The sequence below is a fragment of the Carassius carassius genome, chromosome 28 (assembly GCF_963082965.1).
Source record: "Carassius carassius chromosome 28, fCarCar2.1, whole genome shotgun sequence".
Lineage (NCBI taxonomy): Eukaryota > Metazoa > Chordata > Actinopteri > Cypriniformes > Cyprinidae > Carassius > Carassius carassius.
Genome location: NC_081782.1, coordinates 8653074 through 8675816, shown reverse-complemented (window position 1 = coordinate 8675816; position 22743 = coordinate 8653074). Strand labels below are relative to the sequence as shown.

The following is a 22743-nucleotide window of genomic DNA, read 5'->3' as shown; positions in this document are numbered from 1 at the left end:
AAATACATACCTGACTCTGACTCGCGTTCGCTGTCCAAGAGGACATTTTCTGTGAAGGGAAAAGAATGACCGTTAGTGAAAGCCCAATGTAATTCATTCGATCCAGACACGCTCCCAATTACACCAAAAGAAAAACATGTATGAGACATGAAGTGTTCATGTTGAAATCTGTGAAGAAAAATTAAATAAGTAGGGCTTTCAAAGTTAACGTGATAACGAATTAACCCAAATTTCTTTTAAAGGCACAATTTTTTTGTATACATGTACATTTATTGTTCTCCGCCTGGTTGGGTGGTGAGTTTGTGTTGCTGTCAAGCAAAAGTATTTCTTATACGATTACTCGACAAATCGATGTAGTAATCTATAGAATACTCGATTACTAAAATTATTTTAGCTGCAGCCCCACACATGATTAATGCATGTGCGTTCAGTAATTATGACCGTCGAAGAGGTGCAGCAGTACCGCTGTGTATGGCGAGCAGAAACAAAACTCCTTAAGCAGAAATGGGCCAGTTCACACCAAAGATTCGTGACTTGCAACTCCCGTCAACGTACCAGTCTGCAACTTTCTAAAACCTACACTGCTGCAACAGTACCAGACAGCGTATCGTTTCCATAGCAACGACTCTGACCGTGGCCTTTTGTATAGAATCAGAAACAACTAGCAACTTGACAAGCAGAAACATAAAAACATGTCATGCTGAAAAAAATCCCTTTAAGGTACATTTAGAACAGATAAAAAAAATGCACTATTAATCTGCGAATAATCGTGAGTGAACTATGGACAATAAATATTTTAAGTAATTGACAGTCCTAATAATAAGTACCTTCGGGATCAATGTTAATGTCATCCAGTGTCTTGCCCTTGAATTCTGCCAGGCGTCCCTGATCCAGAGCCATGAGGACTTTGCTAATTTTTGCAAGTTGGAGGGTGCCTTCAGGAAGTCTGTAGAACTGCCGGTGCACTCTAACGTCATGCCCAAGAAAATCAGCTAACTGATCCAGCTCTGTATTACTGAGGTTGAGAACTTGAGACAGTGTTCCTGTTTGTTTGCGTAGTTTTGTAGAAGTGAGACTTTCAGGACTTTTTGCACCACAGACCTTGGCAAAGTGTCGAAGGCAATCAGACCCACGGTAACAGGTCAAAGCCGATGGTCTTGCAAATAGGTATACATTCTCTCGAGGAACCTCACATTCCTGCCGTGTGCCGACAAGCAGATCCAGTCCTTGCTTCATCACTGGGGTCAAAAGCACAGGAACTTTTCTTCCCCTTTTTCCTCTTATCTCAATCCTGCTGAAATGCTGACAGAGTTTCTTCTCTAGATCTGAGAGGGCTTCATTCACATCTTCATGTGGGTCGGATGGATTTTGACATACATATGCAGAAAGGGTCATTTTTGACACCTCCCCAGCTCTTCGTCGATTAAACAAAATGACTTGTGCCAAAATGACCTTTGCCAGTTTTGCCCACGTCTGGGGGGATACCTCTGTAGACAGTTTACTGTGAAGATCTTGTTGTTGCACATCCAAATACGAATGGAGAGTCTGGACATCTTTTGTGAATGGAAGCAACAGAGGAGTATTCCACTTAGATTCCTGAAGAGTTCTCAGTGATGCGGCTGATATCAGTTCATTCCATCTGGTTTCATACACTCTGCGGAATGTACGAGCATCTTTTGCAGCACTGTAGTCGTTCTGTAGATTTGCATGGCTTTCAAGAAGCATTGAAATCTTTGTCAAGTTGTGTCCAATTTTGAGAGCTAGACTTGGGCACCTGTATGCATGGGTTTTACTGTCATAGCCTGCTAAGAGTTTTACTGATTCCACAACTTGCATAAAATTGGCAGGTTTGATGTGATCTTTAATGGTCTTCAAGGAAGTGTTTTTTCTTGAGCATATCAGAAGCCTTCCTAGCTCTCTCAGTTTCTGACGGATGTATTCATGTTTGCCAACATCATATCCAAGCCTGTTATACAAATGCTCACCATACTCCATGATACAGAAATCCGATTTCAGTACAGAATAAACTTCATCTTGAACCATGTTGTTTAGCAGCTTCCAAAATTCCACCTTGACACCAGGTGGTGGAGGTACAGCAAATGCGCAGAGGGCCTGGACACGAGTTTTGCCAGGTTTTTGTGGAACACTCGGCTTGAACTTGCAGGTCATCATGTGCCGCCAAAGAACGTTCTTTGTGAAGAAACCATGACAATGTATACAATGCAGGAAATTCTGTGCTTGACAATCCTTCCTTGGTTGCTTGCGAGGAACAAGATTTCCAACACCAGCATTTAATACATCCACATTGTGTGCAAAGTTGCCCCTGTTTCTCAAATATTCCATATGCATTCGTCTTTCTTTGGAGCCTTTTGGAAAGGACAGAGCCTGTGCAACCTCTGGTTTATCTTTATGAGCACGCTCCAAATGCCTTGCCATTTTTATGAATCCCTCCCTACAGTACAAACAGTATTGTTTTTTGTTGTACATTCTTGACCCATTCTCCTTTTTACAGACAGCAGATATGGAAAGTGAACCATCAGCTACATCTTCTGTATGGAGGGAAGAGGCACTTTCAGGAAGATCTTTCTCCAGATCAGCTGTTGTATTCTGTAATACAGATTCAGGGTCTCCACTCCGTTTTGTTGAGTGACCACTACTTGCTTGTGTTGTAGGGTAGGATGCACGTCTTGAACTGCTTGAACATTGCCTTTTACGTCTCACACCAGAGTTGCCCCCTCTTCTTGAAGGTGAGCGTCCTCTGTTAAGGATTTGCTTTGACGACACATCGTTCAGTTCTCGGACGTCAGCATACTTCCCTAGGATTGGAAATCTAAGCATGCTCTCTTTCTGATTGACTGGTTGAATGACTTCGCTTGTGTCTGTACCTTCAGATGAATCCTCACTACTGTGAGGAATATATTCCTCTCCACTGCTGCCCGAGGTGAGGTCAAAAAGCTCATCTGAAGCAAACTCAACCTTTCTGTTCATCTTCAGAAAAGAAAAAGTGAAGTCAATGTCAGGACACTGATTAAACATTACTTTTCGGTTACGTACAAGATTCTAAGTATGTACATCCATCTTCTAGATATTGAGTTGCTTACCTGTACGCTTTTGGTCCTCCTCAGCCTTGGAACATAATCTCTGTCCTGGTGGGTGAGGCTTAATTCGAACTCAGAAGTCGGACACCATGTCTAGAGTGTTGAAAAATATGTAATTAACATTTAAACACAAGGACAAGGGAAAAATAGGTACTGAAAGCAGAACCAATAATGTTTGAGCTTTCTGATACTATATTTCGGTAACCATTCCTGTACAAATACATGCAAATGCTAAAAAAAAACAATACCTGGCAGCTTGAATTAAACTGGTCATGATTTGTGCTTGGACTCTGAGATTCATCAGAATCTGTGTAGTCCACCAGGGAAGGATTCATTCCAACTTTGTTCATTGAAGGTAAGGGTTCTGGATCGTGTGGGCACTATAGAACATCAAAGAAAGACATAAGATATGAATGACCACACAGATACATAAATGTATACCTATGTACATCAAATGGTATTTCAAAAACACTGGAAACCCACACTTAATCTTCATATTTTTCAATAAAACAGACATGTGGCATAAGAATGGTTTAAATATATAGCAAGTACAATACTGCAATTTTAGAAGTGGAAATGACTAGGGCCGAACCTGAATATTTCATTGTTAGGTAAACATTTGATTTTCAAAGTGAGATTCAAATATTGGAGGTTTTTTTTTTTCCACGCGCCTGACCTCCGCTCACAGCAGTGAACGTAACGCTCCAGTTCACATCAAAGGGAAAACAAAATGAAGTCCTCAGCTGTGTTAAATGCTTAATTTCATTACAGAACAAAACAGTCATATAGCCTACATTTTAACATTAATCAATAGGCTAAACTAGGGCTGGGCGATATATCGAATATTAGCGATAATATCGGAATAATTTTGACGACGATGTACAATTTGAATATATCGGGAATATCGAATATTTCAAATTCAAGCATACTTTCCCAAAAGAACGCGCCGAATGTCCAAAAAAGGAACCTGTAACTGCTAACTGCTCTACGCATCTCTACTACGAGAGCTGTAATGATAGCGGTTGCCAGATAACAAGAGTTTAAATCTCCGAATCAGAGCTCTACTGTTACAAGGATACATTTTCTGCCCCGTGTTTGCTTATTTAAAGCAATCTGGCAACCATGCGCACGTGCTCACTCCTCATTGCGGAAGAGCCGCCGACGATAATCTGAAAACACTAACAAGCTGGAATTGAGCGATCTAATGAAAGCGTCGTTCAGCCGGTCTGTGTTCTGTCGTGAGATCTCAACTGTATTGTTTGCATTTGTGATCGCAAAATAAATGCACTTACTCGAACGCTGATGTTCGAATAGAGAAACATAGGCTATGGCCATTTGGAATTACTATTGGGGAATTTCACTGATATGTTTACCAGTTTCCATAATATAGACAGAGAGAATGCAAAAGTCTTTGGTATTCATTTATATATATATTTATATATAAGAAATAGCTATGTGCTCTAGCAACTAGCTCCCCATCTAAGAGGGTTTTTAGTGTCAGTAGGACCATAGTTTCATGCCACAGAGCTTCTCTGAAAACCACAGACAGTTGACAGACTTGTGTTCTTAGCTTAAAAACTTGTTAAAAAAATTAAAATAAAATACTTATCCCAGTTGCATAGTTTAAATTGTGAATTGCATGCACTAAAAAGTTGACAGAATGCACTTTCTGTAACTGTTACTTAATTTGCACTGCTTCAGTTACATATAGGCCTACGTGTATTCATTAATAAAAAGCAGTAAGTGATCTCTTGGTCTAGATTTTTTTAACTGCTTAAATTAGCCGTTTAATCTAAATAGTTTTATTGTTTTTGTTTTAAATGGGCAAAAGAAAATCATGTTTTATTTTTTATTATTTAAATGCAAATGCAAACATATCGAGATATATATCGAATATTGTAAACATTTTGACAATATCGAGATATTTTTTTTTTATATATCGCCCAGCCCTAGGCTAAACTGTAGGCTTCAACAATATAAATGAACACATTTAAATAATTATATTAGGCCGAATGTAGAGGAAGAGCATTTACTTGCTATAATAAAAGTTAAAAGAGCATTATGCATAATAACGCATTGTTTAGTTAAGTGTTAAGGATCCCGTCTGCTCTCCGCCTGGACCCCCGCCCAGCTAAACTATTCCCAGATTCTGCTCTGGATCTACTGGATCAGACTCGCTCACTCTGGACTCTCAGCTACTGTTACCCCTGCTCTGAACAGCAGCCACCAACCCGGTTCGGCATGCATCTATTTTCACTCTGCCTCGCTCTTCACCTGCACAATATTAGATCCTTTGAACCCTGCAATAAATATTCCTCTTTTGTAACTAATCCCATTCTTAGTCCTGCACTTGGGTCTGCTAGCCTTGCCATAAAGTTTTGGTAATAATCACTTAGTTTGCCTTGCTATGAGAATAAATAAAACGAGTGCTCTCTCTTTTTCTCGTTCACACACACAGAATTACGCACCCATGCCTGCAGTAATCTCTCTCTCATCCAATTCTTCTTCACTCATGTCACTGGCAGAACTTCCTGGGCATTTATCATTCTTCTGCTGTTATATCTATTAAACACGTAGCTGTAGCTGACGAAATGACAGCCTGCTTTTAACAGACGTTTAAACGGGACCACTGACAAAAGCACAGATGTTCAAAAAAGACAAAAATATAACTGCAGGACAGCTACCTGTGAAAAGTAGGCGCATGATGGGATTTCATATCATTTGACCAGTGCATTCAAAAGCTTCCTGAAGCCTTCTCTTTCTACTGTGTAAATGGGCATATCTTTGGCCAAATAGAATGTAATCGCATAAGTGATTTCATTATGTCCCTTTGAGCTTGCGTCTACAACTACAGTCGTGGCCAAAAGTTGAGAATTACATAAATATTAGTTTTCAAAAAGTTTGCTGCTAAACTGCTTTTAGATCTTTGTTTCAGTTGCTTCTGTGATGTACTGAAATATAATTACAAGCACTTCATATGTTTCAAAGGCTTTTATGGACAATTACATGACATTTATGCAAAGAGTCAGTATTTGCAGTGTTGGCCCTTCTTTTTCAGGACCTCTGCAATCAACTACTGGGCCAAATCCTGACTGATAGCAACCCATTCTTTCATAATCACTTCTTGGAGTTTGTCAGAATTAGTGGGTTTTTGTTTGTCCACCCGCCTCTTGAGGATTGACCACAAGTTCTCAATGGGATTAAGATCTGGGGAGTTTCCAGGCCATGGACCCAAAATTTTAACATTCTGGTCCCCGAGCCACTTAGTTATCACTTTTGCCTTATGGCACGGTGCTCCATTGTGCTGGAAAATGCATTGTTCTTCACCAAACTGTTGTTGGATTGTTGGAAGAAGTTGCTGTTGGGGGGTGTTTTGGTACCATTCTTTATTCATGGCTGTGTTTTTGGGCAGAATTGTGAGTGAGCCCACTCCCTTGGATGAGAAGCAACCCCACACATGAATGGTGTCAGGATGCTTTACTGTTGGCATGACACAGGACTGATGGTAGCGCTCACCTTTTCTTCTCCGGACAAGCCTTTTTCCAGATGCCCCAAACAATCGGAAAGGGGCTTCATTGGAGAATATGACTTTGCCCCAGTCCTCAACAGTCCATTCACTATATTTTCTGCAGAAGATCAATCTGTCCCTGATGGTTTTTCTTGGAGAGAAGTGGCTTCTTTGCTGCCCTTCTTGACACCAGGCCATCTTCCAGAAGTCTTCGCCTCACTGTGGGTGCAGATGCGCTCACACCTGCCTGCTGCCATTCCTGAGCAAGCTCTGCACTGGTGGCACTCCGATCCCGCAGCTCAATCCTCTTTAGGAGACCATCCTGGCGCTTGCTGGACTTTCTTGAACGCCCTGAAGCCTTCTTTACAAGAATTGAACCTCTTTCCTTGAAGTTCTTGATGATCCTATAAATTGTTGATTTAGGTGCAATCTTAGTAGCCACAATATCCTTGCCTGTGAAGCCATTTTTATGCAACGCAATGATGGCTGCACGCGTTTCTTTTCAGGTCACCATGGTTAACAATGGAAGAACAATGATTTCAAGCATCACCCTCCTTTTAACATGTCAAGTCTGCCATTCTAACCCAATCAGCCTGACATAATGATCTCCAGCCTTGTGCTCGTCAACATTCTCACCTGAGTTAACAAGACGATTACTGAAATGATCTCAGCAGGTCCTTTAATGACAGCAATGAAATGCAGTGGAAAGGTTTTTTTGGGATTAAGTAAATTGTCATGGCAAAGAAGGACTATGCAATTCATCTGATCACTCTTAATAACATTCTGGAGTATATGCAAATTGCTATTATAAAACTTAAGCAGCAACTTTTCCAATTTCCAATATTTATGTAATTCTTAAAACTTTTGGCCACGACTTTAGTCAAGTCAAGTCACCTTTATTTATATAGCGCTTTAAACAAAATACATTGCGTCAAAGCAACTAAACAACATTCATTAGGAAAACAGTGTGTCAATAATGCAAAATGATAGTTAAAGGCAGTTCATCATTGAATTCAGTGATGTCATCTCTGTTCAGTTAAATAGTGTCTGTGCATTTATTTGCAATCAAGTCAACGATATCGCTGTAGATGAAGTGTCCCCAACTAAGCAAGCCAGAGGCGACAGCGGCAAGGAACCTACACTCAATCAGAAAAATAACTTGATATTGGTGTTTATTTGAATACCTCTGGGATAGTTTTTGTATATCTGGGAAGTTTTTGTTGGAATGGTATTACTAAAGTCTGAACCAGTGAAAGACCATAAAAGAGAGAAACTAGTACCTGTGTCTTGACGTTGGATGACCTCTGAGGAGTCTGTTCGGTTGTTCTGAAGATGTCAGGCTCAAAAGACTCAGTGGCATCCGATTGTTTGTCCTCCTGAAGAGTGAGTTAAACATTATTATGGAGTAGATGGTTAGCAGTAGCATTACATCAGTGCAAACACAACAAACACATGTGAGAGACAGGAGACATGCATGTGGTGGCAATGTTTACATGTGTCCTGTATCTGAGGCTAAATCCAAGTTACTTTTGATGGGTTCAAGTTGGCTGTGATTTGTGTCATATGTATGTTGCCTGCTATAAGACAGCTGTAACCATTACAGTTGAGGAAGCAGTAACAGTGAAGTGTGGCAGGACTGAATTCACCTCTAGCCAACAGCTTGTACCACTTGGACAAAGCAAACTGATCTCAAGTTCAATGACACATGTTGTAGACTGTATATGTTTAGACTTATAGACAGAAAAGAGTCATTAATGTGGTCCAGTGTCTACAATAATTTTTAGTTCGCGTGGACCCCACAATGACAAGAGACCTGACAGGTGTGTGTATCACAGGGAGAGGTCACCACTAAACACTGGTCCTATTGACTGGTCCCCATGAAATCACAAAAACCAGAATGTGCTTAGAAGCTTATATCAGACTTAGGATTTACATTGACGTATACGTATCTAAAATTGACTTCCATGAAAAAAATGAACAATTAGGATGAGGACACCTCAAAACTAAACAGTAGAAGGTTACAACCTAAAGTCTGAACCAGTGAAAGACCATAAAAGAGAGAAACTAGTACCTGTGTCTTGACGTTGGATGACCTCTGAGGAGTCTGTTCGGTTGTTCTGAAGATGTCAGGCTCAAAAGACTCAGTGGCATCCGATTGTTTGTCCTCCTGAAGAGTGAGTTAAACATTATTATGGAGTAGATGGTTAGCAGTAGCATTACATCAGTGCAAACACAACAAACACATGTGAGAGACAGGAGACATGCATGTGGTGGCAATGTTTACATGTGTCCTGTATCTGAGGCTAAATCCAAGTTACTTTTGATGGGTTCAAGTTGGACAAAGCAAACTGATCTCAAGTTCAATGACACATGTTGTAGACTGTATATGTTTAGACTTATAGACAGAAGAGAGTCATTAATGTGGTCCAGTGTCTACAATAATTTTTAGTTCGCGTGGACCCCACAATGACAAGAGACCTGACAGGTGTGTGTATCACAGGGAGAGGTCACCACTAAACACTGGTCCTATTGACTGGTCCCCATGAAATCACAAAAACCAGAATGTGCTTAGAAGCTTATATCAGACTTAGGATTTACATTGACGTATACGTATCTAAAATTGACTTCCATGAAAAAAATGAACAATTAGGATGAGGACACCTCAAAACTAAACAGTAGAAGGTTACAACCTAAAGTCTGAACCAGTGAAAGACCATAAAAGAGAGAAACTAGTACCTGTGTCTTGACGTTGGATGACCTCTGAGGAGTCTGTTCGGTTGTTCTGAAGATGTCAGGCTCAAAAGACTCAGTGGCATCCGATTGTTTGTCCTCCTGAAGAGTGAGTTAAACATTATTATGGAGTAGATGGTTAGCAGTAGCATTACATCAGTGCAAACACAACAAACACATGTGAGAGACAGGAGACATGCATGTGGTGGCAATGTTTACATGTGTCTTGTATCTGAGGCTAAATCCAAGTTACTTTTGATGGGTTCAAGTTGGCTGTGATTTGTGTCATATGTATGTTGCCTGCTATAAGACAGCTGTAACCATTACAGTTGAGGAAGCAGTAACAGTGAAGTGTGGCAGGACTGAATTCACCTCTAGCCAACAGCTTGTACCACTTGGACAAAGCAAACTGATCTCAAGTTCAATGACACATGTTGTAGACTGTATATGTTTAGACTTATAGACAGAAAAGAGTCATTAATGTGGTCCAGTGTCTACAATAATTTTTAGTTCGCGTGGACCCCACAATGACAAGAGACCTGACAGGTGTGTGTATCACAGGGAGAGGTCACCACTAAACACTGGTCCTATTGACTGGTCCCCATGAAATCACAAAAACCAGAATGTGCTTAGAAACTTATATCAGACTTAGGATTTACATTGACGTATACGTATCTAAAATTGACTTCCATGAAAAAAATGAACAATTAGGATGAGGACACCTCAAAACTAAACAGTAGAAGGTTACAACCTAAAGTCTGAACCAGTGAAAGACCATAAAAGAGAGAAACTAGTACCTGTGTCTTGACGTTGGATGACCTCTGAGGAGTCTGTTCGGTTGTTCTGAAGATGTCAGGCTCAAAAGACTCAGTGGCATCCGATTGTTTGTCCTCCTGAAGAGTGAGTTAAACATTATTATGGAGTAGATGGTTAGCAGTAGCATTACATCAGTGCAAACACAACAAACACATGTGAGAGACAGGAGACATGCATGTGGTGGCAATGTTTACATGTGTCCTGTATCTGAGGCTAAATCCAAGTTACTTTTGATGGGTTCAAGTTGGACAAAGCAAACTGATCTCAAGTTCAATGACACATGTTGTAGACTGTATATGTTTAGACTTATAGACAGAAAAGAGTCATTAATGTGGTCCAGTGTCTACAATAATTTTTAGTTCGCGTGGACCCCACAATGACAAGAGACCTGACAGGTGTGTGTATCACAGGGAGAGGTCACCACTAAACACTGGTCCTATTGACTGGTCCCCATGAAATCACAAAAACCAGAATGTGCTTAGAAGCTTATATCAGACTTAGGATTTACATTGACGTATACGTATCTAAAATTGACTTCCATGAAAAAAATGAACAATTAGGATGAGGACACCTCAAAACTAAACAGTAGAAGGTTACAACCTAAAGTCTGAACCAGTGAAAGACCATAAAAGAGAGAAACTAGTACCTGTGTCTTGACGTTGGATGACCTCTGAGGAGTCTGTTCGGTTGTTCTGAAGATGTCAGGCTCAAAAGACTCAGTGGCATCCGATTGTTTGTCCTCCTGAAGAGTGAGTTAAACATTATTATGGAGTAGATGGTTAGCAGTAGCATTACATCAGTGCAAACACATGTGAGAGACAGGAGACATGCATGTGGTGGCAATGTTTACATGTGTCCTGTATCTGAGGCTAAATCCAAGTTACTTTTGATGGGTTCAAGTTGGCTGTGATTTGTGTCATATGTATGTTGCCTGCTATAAGACAGCTGTAACCATTACAGTTGAGGAAGCAGTAACAGTGAAGTGTGGCAGGACTGAATTCACCTCTAGCCAACAGCTTGTACCACTTGGACAAAGCAAACTGATCTCAAGTTCAATGACACATGTTGTAGACTGTATATGTTTAGACTTATAGACAGAAAAGAGTCATTAATGTGGTCCAGTGTCTACAATAATTTTTAGTTCGCGTGGACCCCACAATGACAAGAGACCTGACAGGTGTGTGTATCACAGGGAGAGGTCACCACTAAACACTGGTCCTATTGACTGGTCCCCATGAAATCACAAAAACCAGAATGTGCTTAGAAGCTTATATCAGACTTAGGATTTACATTGACGTATACGTATCTAAAATTGACTTCCATGAAAAAAATGAACAATTAGGATGAGGACACCTCAAAACTAAACAGTAGAAGGTTACAACCTAAAGTCTGAACCAGTGAAAGACCATAAAAGAGAGAAACTAGTACCTGTGTCTTGACGTTGGATGACCTCTGAGGAGTCTGTTCGGTTGTTCTGAAGATGTCAGGCTCAAAAGACTCAGTGGCATCCGATTGTTTGTCCTCCTGAAGAGTGAGTTAAACATTATTATGGAGTAGATGGTTAGCAGTAGCATTACATCAGTGCAAACACAACAAACACATGTGAGAGACAGGAGACATGCATGTGGTGGCAATGTTTACATGTGTCTTGTATCTGAGGCTAAATCCAAGTTACTTTTGATGGGTTCAAGTTGGCTGTGATTTGTGTCATATGTATGTTGCCTGCTATAAGACAGCTGTAACCATTACAGTTGAGGAAGCAGTAACAGTGAAGTGTGGCAGGACTGAATTCACCTCTAGCCAACAGCTTGTACCACTTGGACAAAGCAAACTGATCTCAAGTTCAATGACACATGTTGTAGACTGTATATGTTTAGACTTATAGACAGAAAAGAGTCATTAATGTGGTCCAGTGTCTACAATAATTTTTAGTTCGCGTGGACCCCACAATGACAAGAGACCTGACAGGTGTGTGTATCACAGGGAGAGGTCACCACTAAACACTGGTCCTATTGACTGGTCCCCATGAAATCACAAAAACCAGAATGTGCTTAGAAGCTTATATCAGACTTAGGATTTACATTGACGTATACGTATCTAAAATTGACTTCCATGAAAAAAATGAACAATTAGGATGAGGACACCTCAAAACTAAACAGTAGAAGGTTACAACCTAAAGTCTGAACCAGTGAAAGACCATAAAAGAGAGAAACTAGTACCTGTGTCTTGACGTTGGATGACCTCTGAGGAGTCTGTTCGGTTGTTCTGAAGATGTCAGGCTCAAAAGACTCAGTGGCATCCGATTGTTTGTCCTCCTGAAGAGTGAGTTAAACATTATTATGGAGTAGATGGTTAGCAGTAGCATTACATCAGTGCAAACACATGTGAGAGACAGGAGACATGCATGTGGTGGCAATGTTTACATGTGTCCTGTATCTGAGGCTAAATCCAAGTTACTTTTGATGGGTTCAAGTTGGCTGTGATTTGTGTCATATGTATGTTGCCTGCTATAAGACAGCTGTAACCATTACAGTTGAGGAAGCAGTAACAGTGAAGTGTGGCAGGACTGAATTCACCTCTAGCCAACAGCTTGTACCACTTGGACAAAGCAAACTGATCTCAAGTTCAATGACACATGTTGTAGACTGTATATGTTTAGACTTATAGACAGAAAAGAGTCATTAATGTGGTCCAGTGTCTACAATAATTTTTAGTTCGCGTGGACCCCACAATGACAAGAGACCTGACAGGTGTGTGTATCACAGGGAGAGGTCACCACTAAACACTGGTCCTATTGACTGGTCCCCATGAAATCACAAAAACCAGAATGTGCTTAGAAACTTATATCAGACTTAGGATTTACATTGACGTATACGTATCTAAAATTGACTTCCATGAAAAAAATGAACAATTAGGATGAGGACACCTCAAAACTAAACAGTAGAAGGTTACAACCTAAAGTCTGAACCAGTGAAAGACCATAAAAGAGAGAAACTAGTACCTGTGTCTTGACGTTGGATGACCTCTGAGGAGTCTGTTCGGTTGTTCTGAAGATGTCAGGCTCAAAAGACTCAGTGGCATCCGATTGTTTGTCCTCCTGAAGAGTGAGTTAAACATTATTATGGAGTAGATGGTTAGCAGTAGCATTACATCAGTGCAAACACAACAAACACATGTGAGAGACAGGAGACATGCATGTGGTGGCAATGTTTACATGTGTCCTGTATCTGAGGCTAAATCCAAGTTACTTTTGATGGGTTCAAGTTGGCTGTGATTTGTGTCATATGTATGTTGCCTGCTATAAGACAGCTGTAACCATTACAGTTGAGGAAGCAGTAACAGTGAAGTGTGGCAGGACTGAATTCACCTCTAGCCAACAGCTTGTACCACTTGGACAAAGCAAACTGATCTCAAGTTCAATGACACATGTTGTAGACTGTATATGTTTAGACTTATAGACAGAAAAGAGTCATTAATGTGGTCCAGTGTCTACAATAATTTTTAGTTCGCGTGGACCCCACAATGACAAGAGACCTGACAGGTGTGTGTATCACAGGGAGAGGTCACCACTAAACACTGGTCCTATTGACTGGTCCCCATGAAATCACAAAAACCAGAATGTGCTTAGAAGCTTATATCAGACTTAGGATTTACATTGACGTATACGTATCTAAAATTGACTTCCATGAAAAAAATGAACAATTAGGATGAGGACACCTCAAAACTAAACAGTAGAAGGTTACAACCTAAAGTCTGAACCAGTGAAAGACCATAAAAGAGAGAAACTAGTACCTGTGTCTTGACGTTGGATGACCTCTGAGGAGTCTGTTCGGTTGTTCTGAAGATGTCAGGCTCAAAAGACTCAGTGGCATCCGATTGTTTGTCCTCCTGAAGAGTGAGTTAAACATTATTATGGAGTAGATGGTTAGCAGTAGCATTACATCAGTGCAAACACAACAAACACATGTGAGAGACAGGAGACATGCATGTGGTGGCAATGTTTACATGTGTCCTGTATCTGAGGCTAAATCCAAGTTACTTTTGATGGGTTCAAGTTGGCTGTGATTTGTGTCATATGTATGTTGCCTGCTATAAGACAGCTGTAACCATTACAGTTGAGGAAGCAGTAACAGTGAAGTGTGGCAGGACTGAATTCACCTCTAGCCAACAGCTTGTACCACTTGGACAAAGCAAACTGATCTCAAGTTCAATGACACATGTTGTAGACTGTATATGTTTAGACTTTAGAAGTTTCAATAATAGGTACAAAGGAACTGTGGTTGTGTTAGGACACTTGAGGCCATCCTTAAAAATATTCTTGTTTGTCGTAACCCGACCGACCCTGTCAATTTAGCACCGACTCAATTTTTTATTTTTTTTTTGCTTTTAGTCCGACCGACTTGCCGATTGTAAATTTGCGTTAAGACCGACCAATTATGTTTTTACTCTTCAAACAACTAATACAAATGCAATTAAAATACTATTAATTATATTTAAGTAAGTATTATGAATATATAAATTGCCTAAGGCCTACATACAAATGAAGGCTATCTTCTTTAATAAAAAAAAAAACCCTTGACGTCATCTGTGTTTACGGATGTCACACTGTGTCCTGTGCGTTCGCTTTGTCTCATACTCACTTTCAGAGTCAACGGCTCGCGCTTGGTAATGATGGCTGCGGCTGCAGTAAACTAAATGTTCGCGGTCACTGTTCAAAGTCATACGGGTTCGGGCACCATAATACATCTAAAACATTCATTAAAACAGCTCGACACCGCTTTAACTTGGCACAAAGTTCTGGAAAAACTGTGCCCAGATCTTTTCCCATCTCTTCTCCTCTCTAGTCTTAAACCGTGACCGTGTCGACTGTCACTTTATGTTCGAAAATCTATTGCACGAATCAACCAACACAAGTTTCGAAAACGAAAATAAGAATGATTTTAACGACCTTCTCTCAGAGCGCATCCAGGTTTTTTTTTTTTTTTTTTGAACAGGCGTCACACAGCAACTGCAGCTTCGGACAAACACGCATAACAGCAAATAACACTTCTGCACAATGTTTCTCTTTTTACAACAGAAATGTGAATTCAGCCGGTATTCAGTCTCATACAGTTTCGGACTTGAATCGCCTAGGGCTGTCAAAATAGCTGAAAATAGCTGAATTTTTTACTTAAATATGATCAAAATTCGAGTTGTATCCGAATTTTAAATGCATAATTTCAGTTAGGGTGAAGAAAAGCTTTTTGCTTCTCCTCTGAGGCTCAAGATAGCGCATCGACCAAAATATTACTGCATGTTTATTCAAAGCATTAGAATACATGACTGTGAAAAAAACATATTTAAAATAATGTTTATGATCCAATTATTATTAATTAAGTTGCTTAAAGAACTATAAACAAAACAGCATCATGTGTGCATGCATTGTTAAATAAATAAAAAGGGCGGAAAACCAGTCACACAGGATACATTTTTGTATTTTTGTACCTTTTTTTTTTTTTTTTTTAATTACTGTTACTGCAAACCAAAATATTTTTAAGGATGGCCTGAGGTAAGTGTAATATACACAATGTATATCTATAAAATTTAAATTGATTTGGTCTTTTAGATGATGATTTGATGATTCAATCTTTTAAACATTGTTTACAAGTTATCCTGAACTAGGCAAAACTAATCTGAGGCAGAAATACCAGTATTGGTTTAAATCTGGGTAAAATAAATATACCATTCTGACTTTTTTTACAACAAAGCCAATATTCATAATCATTTTTTACCGGAACAGCGACACATTTTTGACAAACCTGTTTCCTCCAAGGCCAATCAGTTCCACCATAGTCATATGTTATTTCTTCTCCTTCATAAATGTCCTTCAAAGCAAATAGGCAGAGGTGTGGTTTGCCCTCCGTTATGACCCTCTTCATTTTGCAGTTTGGATGCTTGTGGTCATCATTAACCAGTCGCCCGAGGCTGCCATCTTCTCTAGCTGCATCAACACTTTGAAAAGATGACAAACAAAAAAAATACAGATTAGGCTTAATAAAATTACATTATGATTGCAATTTTTTATCAGTCCTCAAAAAGAAAACTTCAGATACACAACACAAGCTGCTAAATGATGGCTAAAGTTGCAAAAAACAAGAATTTCTTTTTTTTTTATCACACATTTGTTTGCAACATGAACTCAATTGATAGGAAAAATTCCATCTAAGCCTTACCACCATGTTTTTTCTTGCCAGTAGAAGTCAAACATGAAAACACCACATCTATTGTGATATGTCCTCCTCCTCCTCTGAGATTCTTTAGAATCGATTAATTCTCCTCTGTACTCCACCACAAAGTCTCCTTTTCTGAAACGGGCCTTGGCAAACACCCCTCGACCTAGTGCACACACACAGATACAATTACACTGTTTTAGCCTTTACACTTACAGTATACAGACCTGCCTACCTTGAAATAACCTTTTGAGTAGTCTACCGGGGGGTGGGGGTCATATATTTGCCTATCTTCATAATTATAGTTTTGAATTCGACCCAAATCCAAAATTTCACTTGCACTGCAATATACAGTGAAAGTTCAAAGTTTTAATACTGCTCAATACCATTTTTATTCATGATTAATATTGCATTGCATATGTGTGCTGGTCAATAGTCTAAAAACAGTAAAATATTAGCTTTATGCCTATAAGCTGCATATACAGGAGCTATTTTTTTCTCATCACATCAGTACTTATATGAAATTACATCATTGATAAAAGGTTATAATAACTACATTACAAAGGTGAGTAATCATTTTTTAGCTTTGGTTTGTACAGCTGAATCCAGTTACACCCACCAGACCAGAAGTAATGTCATGCCGCTTCCTTTATCACTCCAATTCAAAGATAATTATCAATAGTCGTGAGGATGGGAGAACGAAATACACTGCCATTTCTATAATTTCCATTTATTTTCCAAACTAAACCCCAGGGTATAGGCAAGGGGTTCTGCAAGAACAGCAATTTATTAAAAACAATTCATAACAAAGGCACATACCTTTAAAAGAGTTAATGTATTGCACTTCTAACTCTGCTGTCTTGTCATGGGCCTTCACAGCATGTTCTATGGCATCCTGTGTTGGTGGTTTCCTTCTTCGTGTGGCCATTGGAAATCCTACATTAAAAAAACAGTGCAGTTTTAGACCAATAGCCCATAAATCTTACACTTAAAATTATTCATATTATCTTAACATTAGACAACCAAATCTTGATCACTGGAGTGTAATTTTAAGATGTAAAAAGTACTAGGTGAGCTATAATCTGTCAAATATAACTCTTCTGAATGATATCAAGAATTATAGTTTTTACTAGTTGAAATTAGATTGTTGATATCAAAAACTAACATTTTAAATAGTGAAAATTGAATTGTGGATATCAAGAATTGTTACTAGTGGAAATGTAATTTCTGATATCAAAAATTGCCATTATTATAGTAGAAATCTAATTCCTGATATCAATAACTAAATATCATAACTAATATCAAAAAATATAATTTTAACAAGTAAAAATTTAATTGCTGATATCAAGAATTAGTATCCTGGAAATGAATAAAAGTTAGTAACGTTATGGCTTGCCATAGGTCCGTGCATGCTCGTGAACTGCCAGGTGTCTCTAGTTTCAGTCAATTTGTATATGAATAGAGAACAATTCTGAAACATGGCTAAAACGGCTGGTTACTGGATAAATTTAGTAAAAAGGTTTAACGTCAATCTACTCAAAATAAGATTAAAAACAACTTTTAACCAGACAGGTGCCTGCTGCTGCTAAAAAGAGTTAACGTTAATTAGTCAATTGGCTTAATGTTAATTAGGGAAGAGAAAACATGCAGTATGCTAGGTTAACTCTGTTGCTTTTTAACATTTTTAAAACACAACTACTGATGTTATTTGTAAGAAACGTGACGTTTATTTTGATGAGCACTAAGGTAACGTTCCCTAAACTTTAGCACTGACTCAAGTTCAAATGTGAGCTTTTACCTGGTAAAAAAAAAAAGTTTCATGCTTTTAATCGTTTTCATGTTGTACTTAAATCATTTCAAATTGGCTCCGTGCACTGGAATAAATCATTAAGTCACATAGGCATAACTTACCTTTTTAATTGAAACCAGTCTTGCCTGCTGACACCGAAAAGGCCTTCGAGTTCGAGTGCTGATAATCCTTTCTCTCCTCGTGTCGTGTGGAGCAGGGATGGGGGATGGGCGTATCGATACTGACGTCGATACTCAAATAAAACTAGATCTATCGATACTACAGTGATTTTTAACCTGTGATTTTGTTTATTTTAAAATAAATTTAATGCGTACAATATACAATCCTGCTCATCTGACACTGATCTGAACACACGCAAATGCTGCAAGTCAGAACCAATCAATTACAGAGAGCCTTCAAACACTGCCGACAATGCGTTCAAACAGGGCTGTTTCCCAAAAGTCTCATATGAAACGCAGCCCAGAACAATGCTTAACATAAGACTAAATTATTATTTATTACTAATTAGCTATATAAATAATAATTATTATATTATTAATAACTAAATTATTATTATTATAATTATTATTATATGATTATTATGGAAAATCTACATTTTAAAATACATCTTTCAATGAAAAATGAAAATATATATATAATGTTATCATTATTCAGCACTTAATAAAAAAAAGCCTGTGTTATCAATGCATTGGTTAAGTTTCCCTAAAATGAGCTTAGCTTTAGCAATTAATTAAGTCATAATTAGCCTACATGAAAGATGGCTGATTGCACATGCGCATTTAGTCCAGTGTGTTTGAAATTGAAAAGTGTGTGTTGAGGCTATACCATCCTGTGGCACTAGGGGCCAGTACTGAGTTACCCCGTCCTAAGCACACCTAAGCACAAACCGTTGGTTTTTGTGCATTGTGAGGTTACCCCTGAAAACTGTACAGGGCATGTCATTGACCTTCTTTTCACTGAAAATGAGGTTATTTTTGTGGGGACCAGGTTTTTGGTCCCCACAAAAATTTTGGTCCCCACGCTGTGACTGGGCTTACAGGTTGAGGACCCCACCATGTGATAAAGACAAACACACACACACACACACACACACACACACACACACACACACACACACACACTCAGAGCAGTGCGCAGCCATTAATGCTGCAGCGCCCAAGGAGCAATTGGGGGTTCAGTGCCTTGCTCAAGGACACCTCAGTCATAGTATTGAAGGTGGAGAGAGCACTGTACATTCACTCCCCCCACTCAAACTCACAACCCTTGGATTGCAAGTCCAACACTCTAACCGTTAGGCAACGACTTCCCCGACACATAAGGTGTGAGGCTTTATTAACATGTACACCTACCCCGGCCCTAAACTTACCCTTACAGTAGGATAAATACAGTTTTGATAGGTACCATTTTTTGTCAGAACACCGGCATATTCGACGAAGGAGCAGCCCGTGGGCTAAATTCCTCTTTTACCACGTTGAAAGTGGAGAAGTGGTTGTAGTCCTGTAAAGCTTTTAGCATTGGAAGGATCAAAGGATGCAAATACTGAATTGGGACACAAGTATTGTGTTACTGAGACATAACGCAGAATGTCTTCAACCTCTAGATAGGGAGGGAATAATGATCATGTGATATGAGTGAAGTATATGAAGCCAATCATTGAATGTGAAATAACAGGGAGATTTCACAGAGGGAGCTCTGAAAACCACTAATGGCCATCAGATGACATAATTTAGTGGAAAATAAATACCAATAATGATTCTGACTTCTAAATATGATGTAATTATGTAAACATACCTTGACATTCACAAAGAGGCGTACATGTGGAGTCGAAATTTTGGGGAGAAAGACACAATTAGGCCTACCAGTTTTGTGGGGTGTAATGGAAAAGTAATATTGTACTGATCACTCCCTGATAGTAGTAATTTTTTTTAAGTAATTATAATTTTTAAAAGAGTAGTGAGTATTAAATAATATTTTTGACTAATGAGGCCAACACTGGTTATTACATAGGGGTATGCATATTTGAATTGTCCCCTCAGTGGATCTCAGCCATTTCCACCCCTTAATAGTGAAAAAAAAATTATATCAAAACTAAAGCAGTGGCCAGATCATTAACTTCAGCATAGTATTACATCAGTGTTGTCTGAAATCTCTCAAGAGATGAATCAGAAGATATATTTGGATTCAATGACGCAAATGTCCAATGATCTTTGTAACAAGAAAACAAGGACGAGCATTTACAGCTGAGTAATATTCAAAGCAGCTCACAGGTGTTTAGACCTTCACAGTCATTGTGTTCTCTTGCTCTAAAACTTAATGTATACAGGTTTGTGATTGAAATATTATGCAGAAACTTTATAAAAAGGTATACTTGCAGCATTTGAAAATAGTTGATAGAAAAGTAAGATGACAATTTTGTGAATTCCCTAGATTTTGTTTGTCTTGATGGTAATTTCTATTTTCAGCTTGTTCAAATCATCAAGCACAAAGCTGCCATGAGTTTTTTAAATGCAAGTTTTGTCCAGAATATGACTGTTGTTTATCCAGAATACTTTTTCATTACTGGACTTGAAGGTATACCATACAGGAGTTATTACTATATATTTTTGTGTGTCAATTATTTTATTGCTGTAATTGGGAACTCTGCTGTCCTCCTTATTATTGCTCTGGAACGAAGTTTGCACAGTCCCAAATACATTGGTGTGTTTAACTTGGCCTTGGTTGACCTTGGTGAAACTAATGCATGGATTCCTAACATGATGAAGATTTTTTTTTCTGACTCACAGTACATGTCCTACAATGCTTGCTTGGCTAACATGTTTTTTGTGAACCTCTTTGTTACTCTGCAAAGTGCCACTCTTGTTGTTCTGGCATTTGATCGCTACATTGCAATTTGTTTGCCATTAAGGTATCATGCCATAGTGAATAATACTTTCATGTCTTTAGTGTTTGTAATAATATGGGCATTTAACACTTCTCTGGTGGCCCTGGCAGCGTCTTTGATGACACAACTTTCATTCTGTAAATCTAATGTGGTAGAGAGTTATTATTGTGATTATGGAGCATTGTTGGGGATGGCATGCAATGACAACAGCATTAATATGTTCTTAACAAACCTCATCGTATTTTTGTTCCTTGTAGCACCATTGTTCATTATAGTCCTGTCATATATGGGCATTGTTTTTGCCTTAAGTAAAATTACAACTTGGGAAGCACGTTTAAAAGCACTAAAGACGTGCCTATCTCACCTTTTGCTGGTTGTCTCTTTCTTTCTTCCTGTCATATGCATTTTTTTTGCTTCATTAGTTACTACTCCCACCCCCAATGCCAGAGTCATCAGTGGATCTCTTTCATTGTCTCTTCCACCAATGTTAAATCCCATTATTTATGTTTTAAACACAGCTGAAATCAGAGTCTTAATTCAAAAACTGCTTAAAAAAAGAATTTTGCCAATTAGAAAGAACTTTTCAAAACAACGTTAATGATTGTTTGTGTTCTTCCATCATTCGGAATTAAATTACCTATTTGAAAAATGAAATATATTTTTTCATAAATGTTTCTAGAATCATTTGGTGGAAATTAAATGTGTAGAAATAGTTAAATTCACTCTGCTACATTCTGAACCAGTGGGCGTTTGAGACGTGATGTGTGTTGGGGAACAGCAGCAATATGCATTTTGTACTGTGTTCTTAATTACGGACCCCAAGACAAAACAACAAAATAGACTGTAAATTGTACAAGCTATTTTAATTTTTTTTTCTGAGCGATGTGTATTACACTGAAATATTTAATGTAACCCTAAGGTTTCATCCACCCAAATGCTGTTAAATGTCATTTTTGTTCATATCATTCATATAATGCAAACCAAGGATCCATTTTCACATGAGTATGTCTGAGATCTGCTGATAAGGTTCTTTTTATTGTCTCTCTGTTGCTATGTCTCAACTTTTTGTTATTTCTGTATTTACTGTACAATAAAGAATAAAAGCTAAACATGAATTAAGATATCAATTTATTGATGCAATCTTGAGGTAATCCTGATTATTGATAAACAATACATAATATAAATACGTATACACATATAAAATCTTAATTTCTTAATTTTTGTTATTATCTCATTTATTTAGGGGCAACCTCTCTAAAATTAGCACTGCAAAGTATCAGGCCCCCTTTAAGCCTCTGGGCCCTATGCACTTTTTCCCTGGTCTCTGGTCTCAACCCCTACTGATTAGAAATCTAACAATCCAATCATCCAATCAATACATGCACGTGGCATCACTATAGCAGAAAGCCAGCTTAGAAGCTGGAAAATAAAAGATGGAAAAGTCAAAGGAAACTGTGGCATTGTTCTTTTCAGGCATAGAAAAACTTGCGTGCACATACAGTATAGCTGCATGGATGTAGAGTGAACTAACTCCAGGGTAATGCTAAAAGTAACCTAATATAAGTGTGATCTATTACTACACTTCATAAACTCTTCAATATCTGTTTCTAGAAAAAAATATTACACGTTGCAAAAAAATTCTAAATAAATTGTTGAGAATAAAGTCATTATGTTTCAAGAAAAAAAAAGTC

The 22743-nt window shown here is 38.5% G+C and overlaps 2 protein-coding genes across 2 annotated transcripts; one reads left to right on the top strand and one right to left on the bottom strand.

The window, feature by feature from the left end:
• Positions 1 to 711: 711 nt before the first annotated feature.
• Positions 712 to 17738, bottom strand: LOC132108389 (uncharacterized). Its single transcript, XM_059515097.1, has 15 exons — positions 17181 to 17738; positions 16365 to 16527; positions 15951 to 16143; positions 13945 to 14040; positions 13154 to 13249; positions 12372 to 12467; positions 11581 to 11676; positions 10799 to 10894; positions 10134 to 10229; positions 9343 to 9438; positions 8678 to 8773; positions 7887 to 7982; positions 3347 to 3478; positions 3102 to 3191; positions 712 to 2988 (listed from the first exon to the last, which is right to left on the bottom strand). The coding sequence occupies exons 1-15, from the start codon at positions 17287 to 17289 to the stop codon at positions 814 to 816; spliced, it is 3726 nt and encodes a 1241-aa protein (XP_059371080.1). The 5' UTR covers positions 17290 to 17738; the 3' UTR covers positions 712 to 813.
• A 2922-nt stretch (positions 17739 to 20660) lies between these two features.
• On the top strand, positions 20661 to 21650 carry LOC132107597 (olfactory receptor 52E4-like). The gene has a single exon (XM_059513702.1). The coding sequence runs from the start codon at positions 20664 to 20666 to the stop codon at positions 21648 to 21650; it is 987 nt and encodes a 328-aa protein (XP_059369685.1). The 5' UTR covers positions 20661 to 20663.
• The last annotated feature ends 1093 nt before the right edge of the window (positions 21651 to 22743 follow it).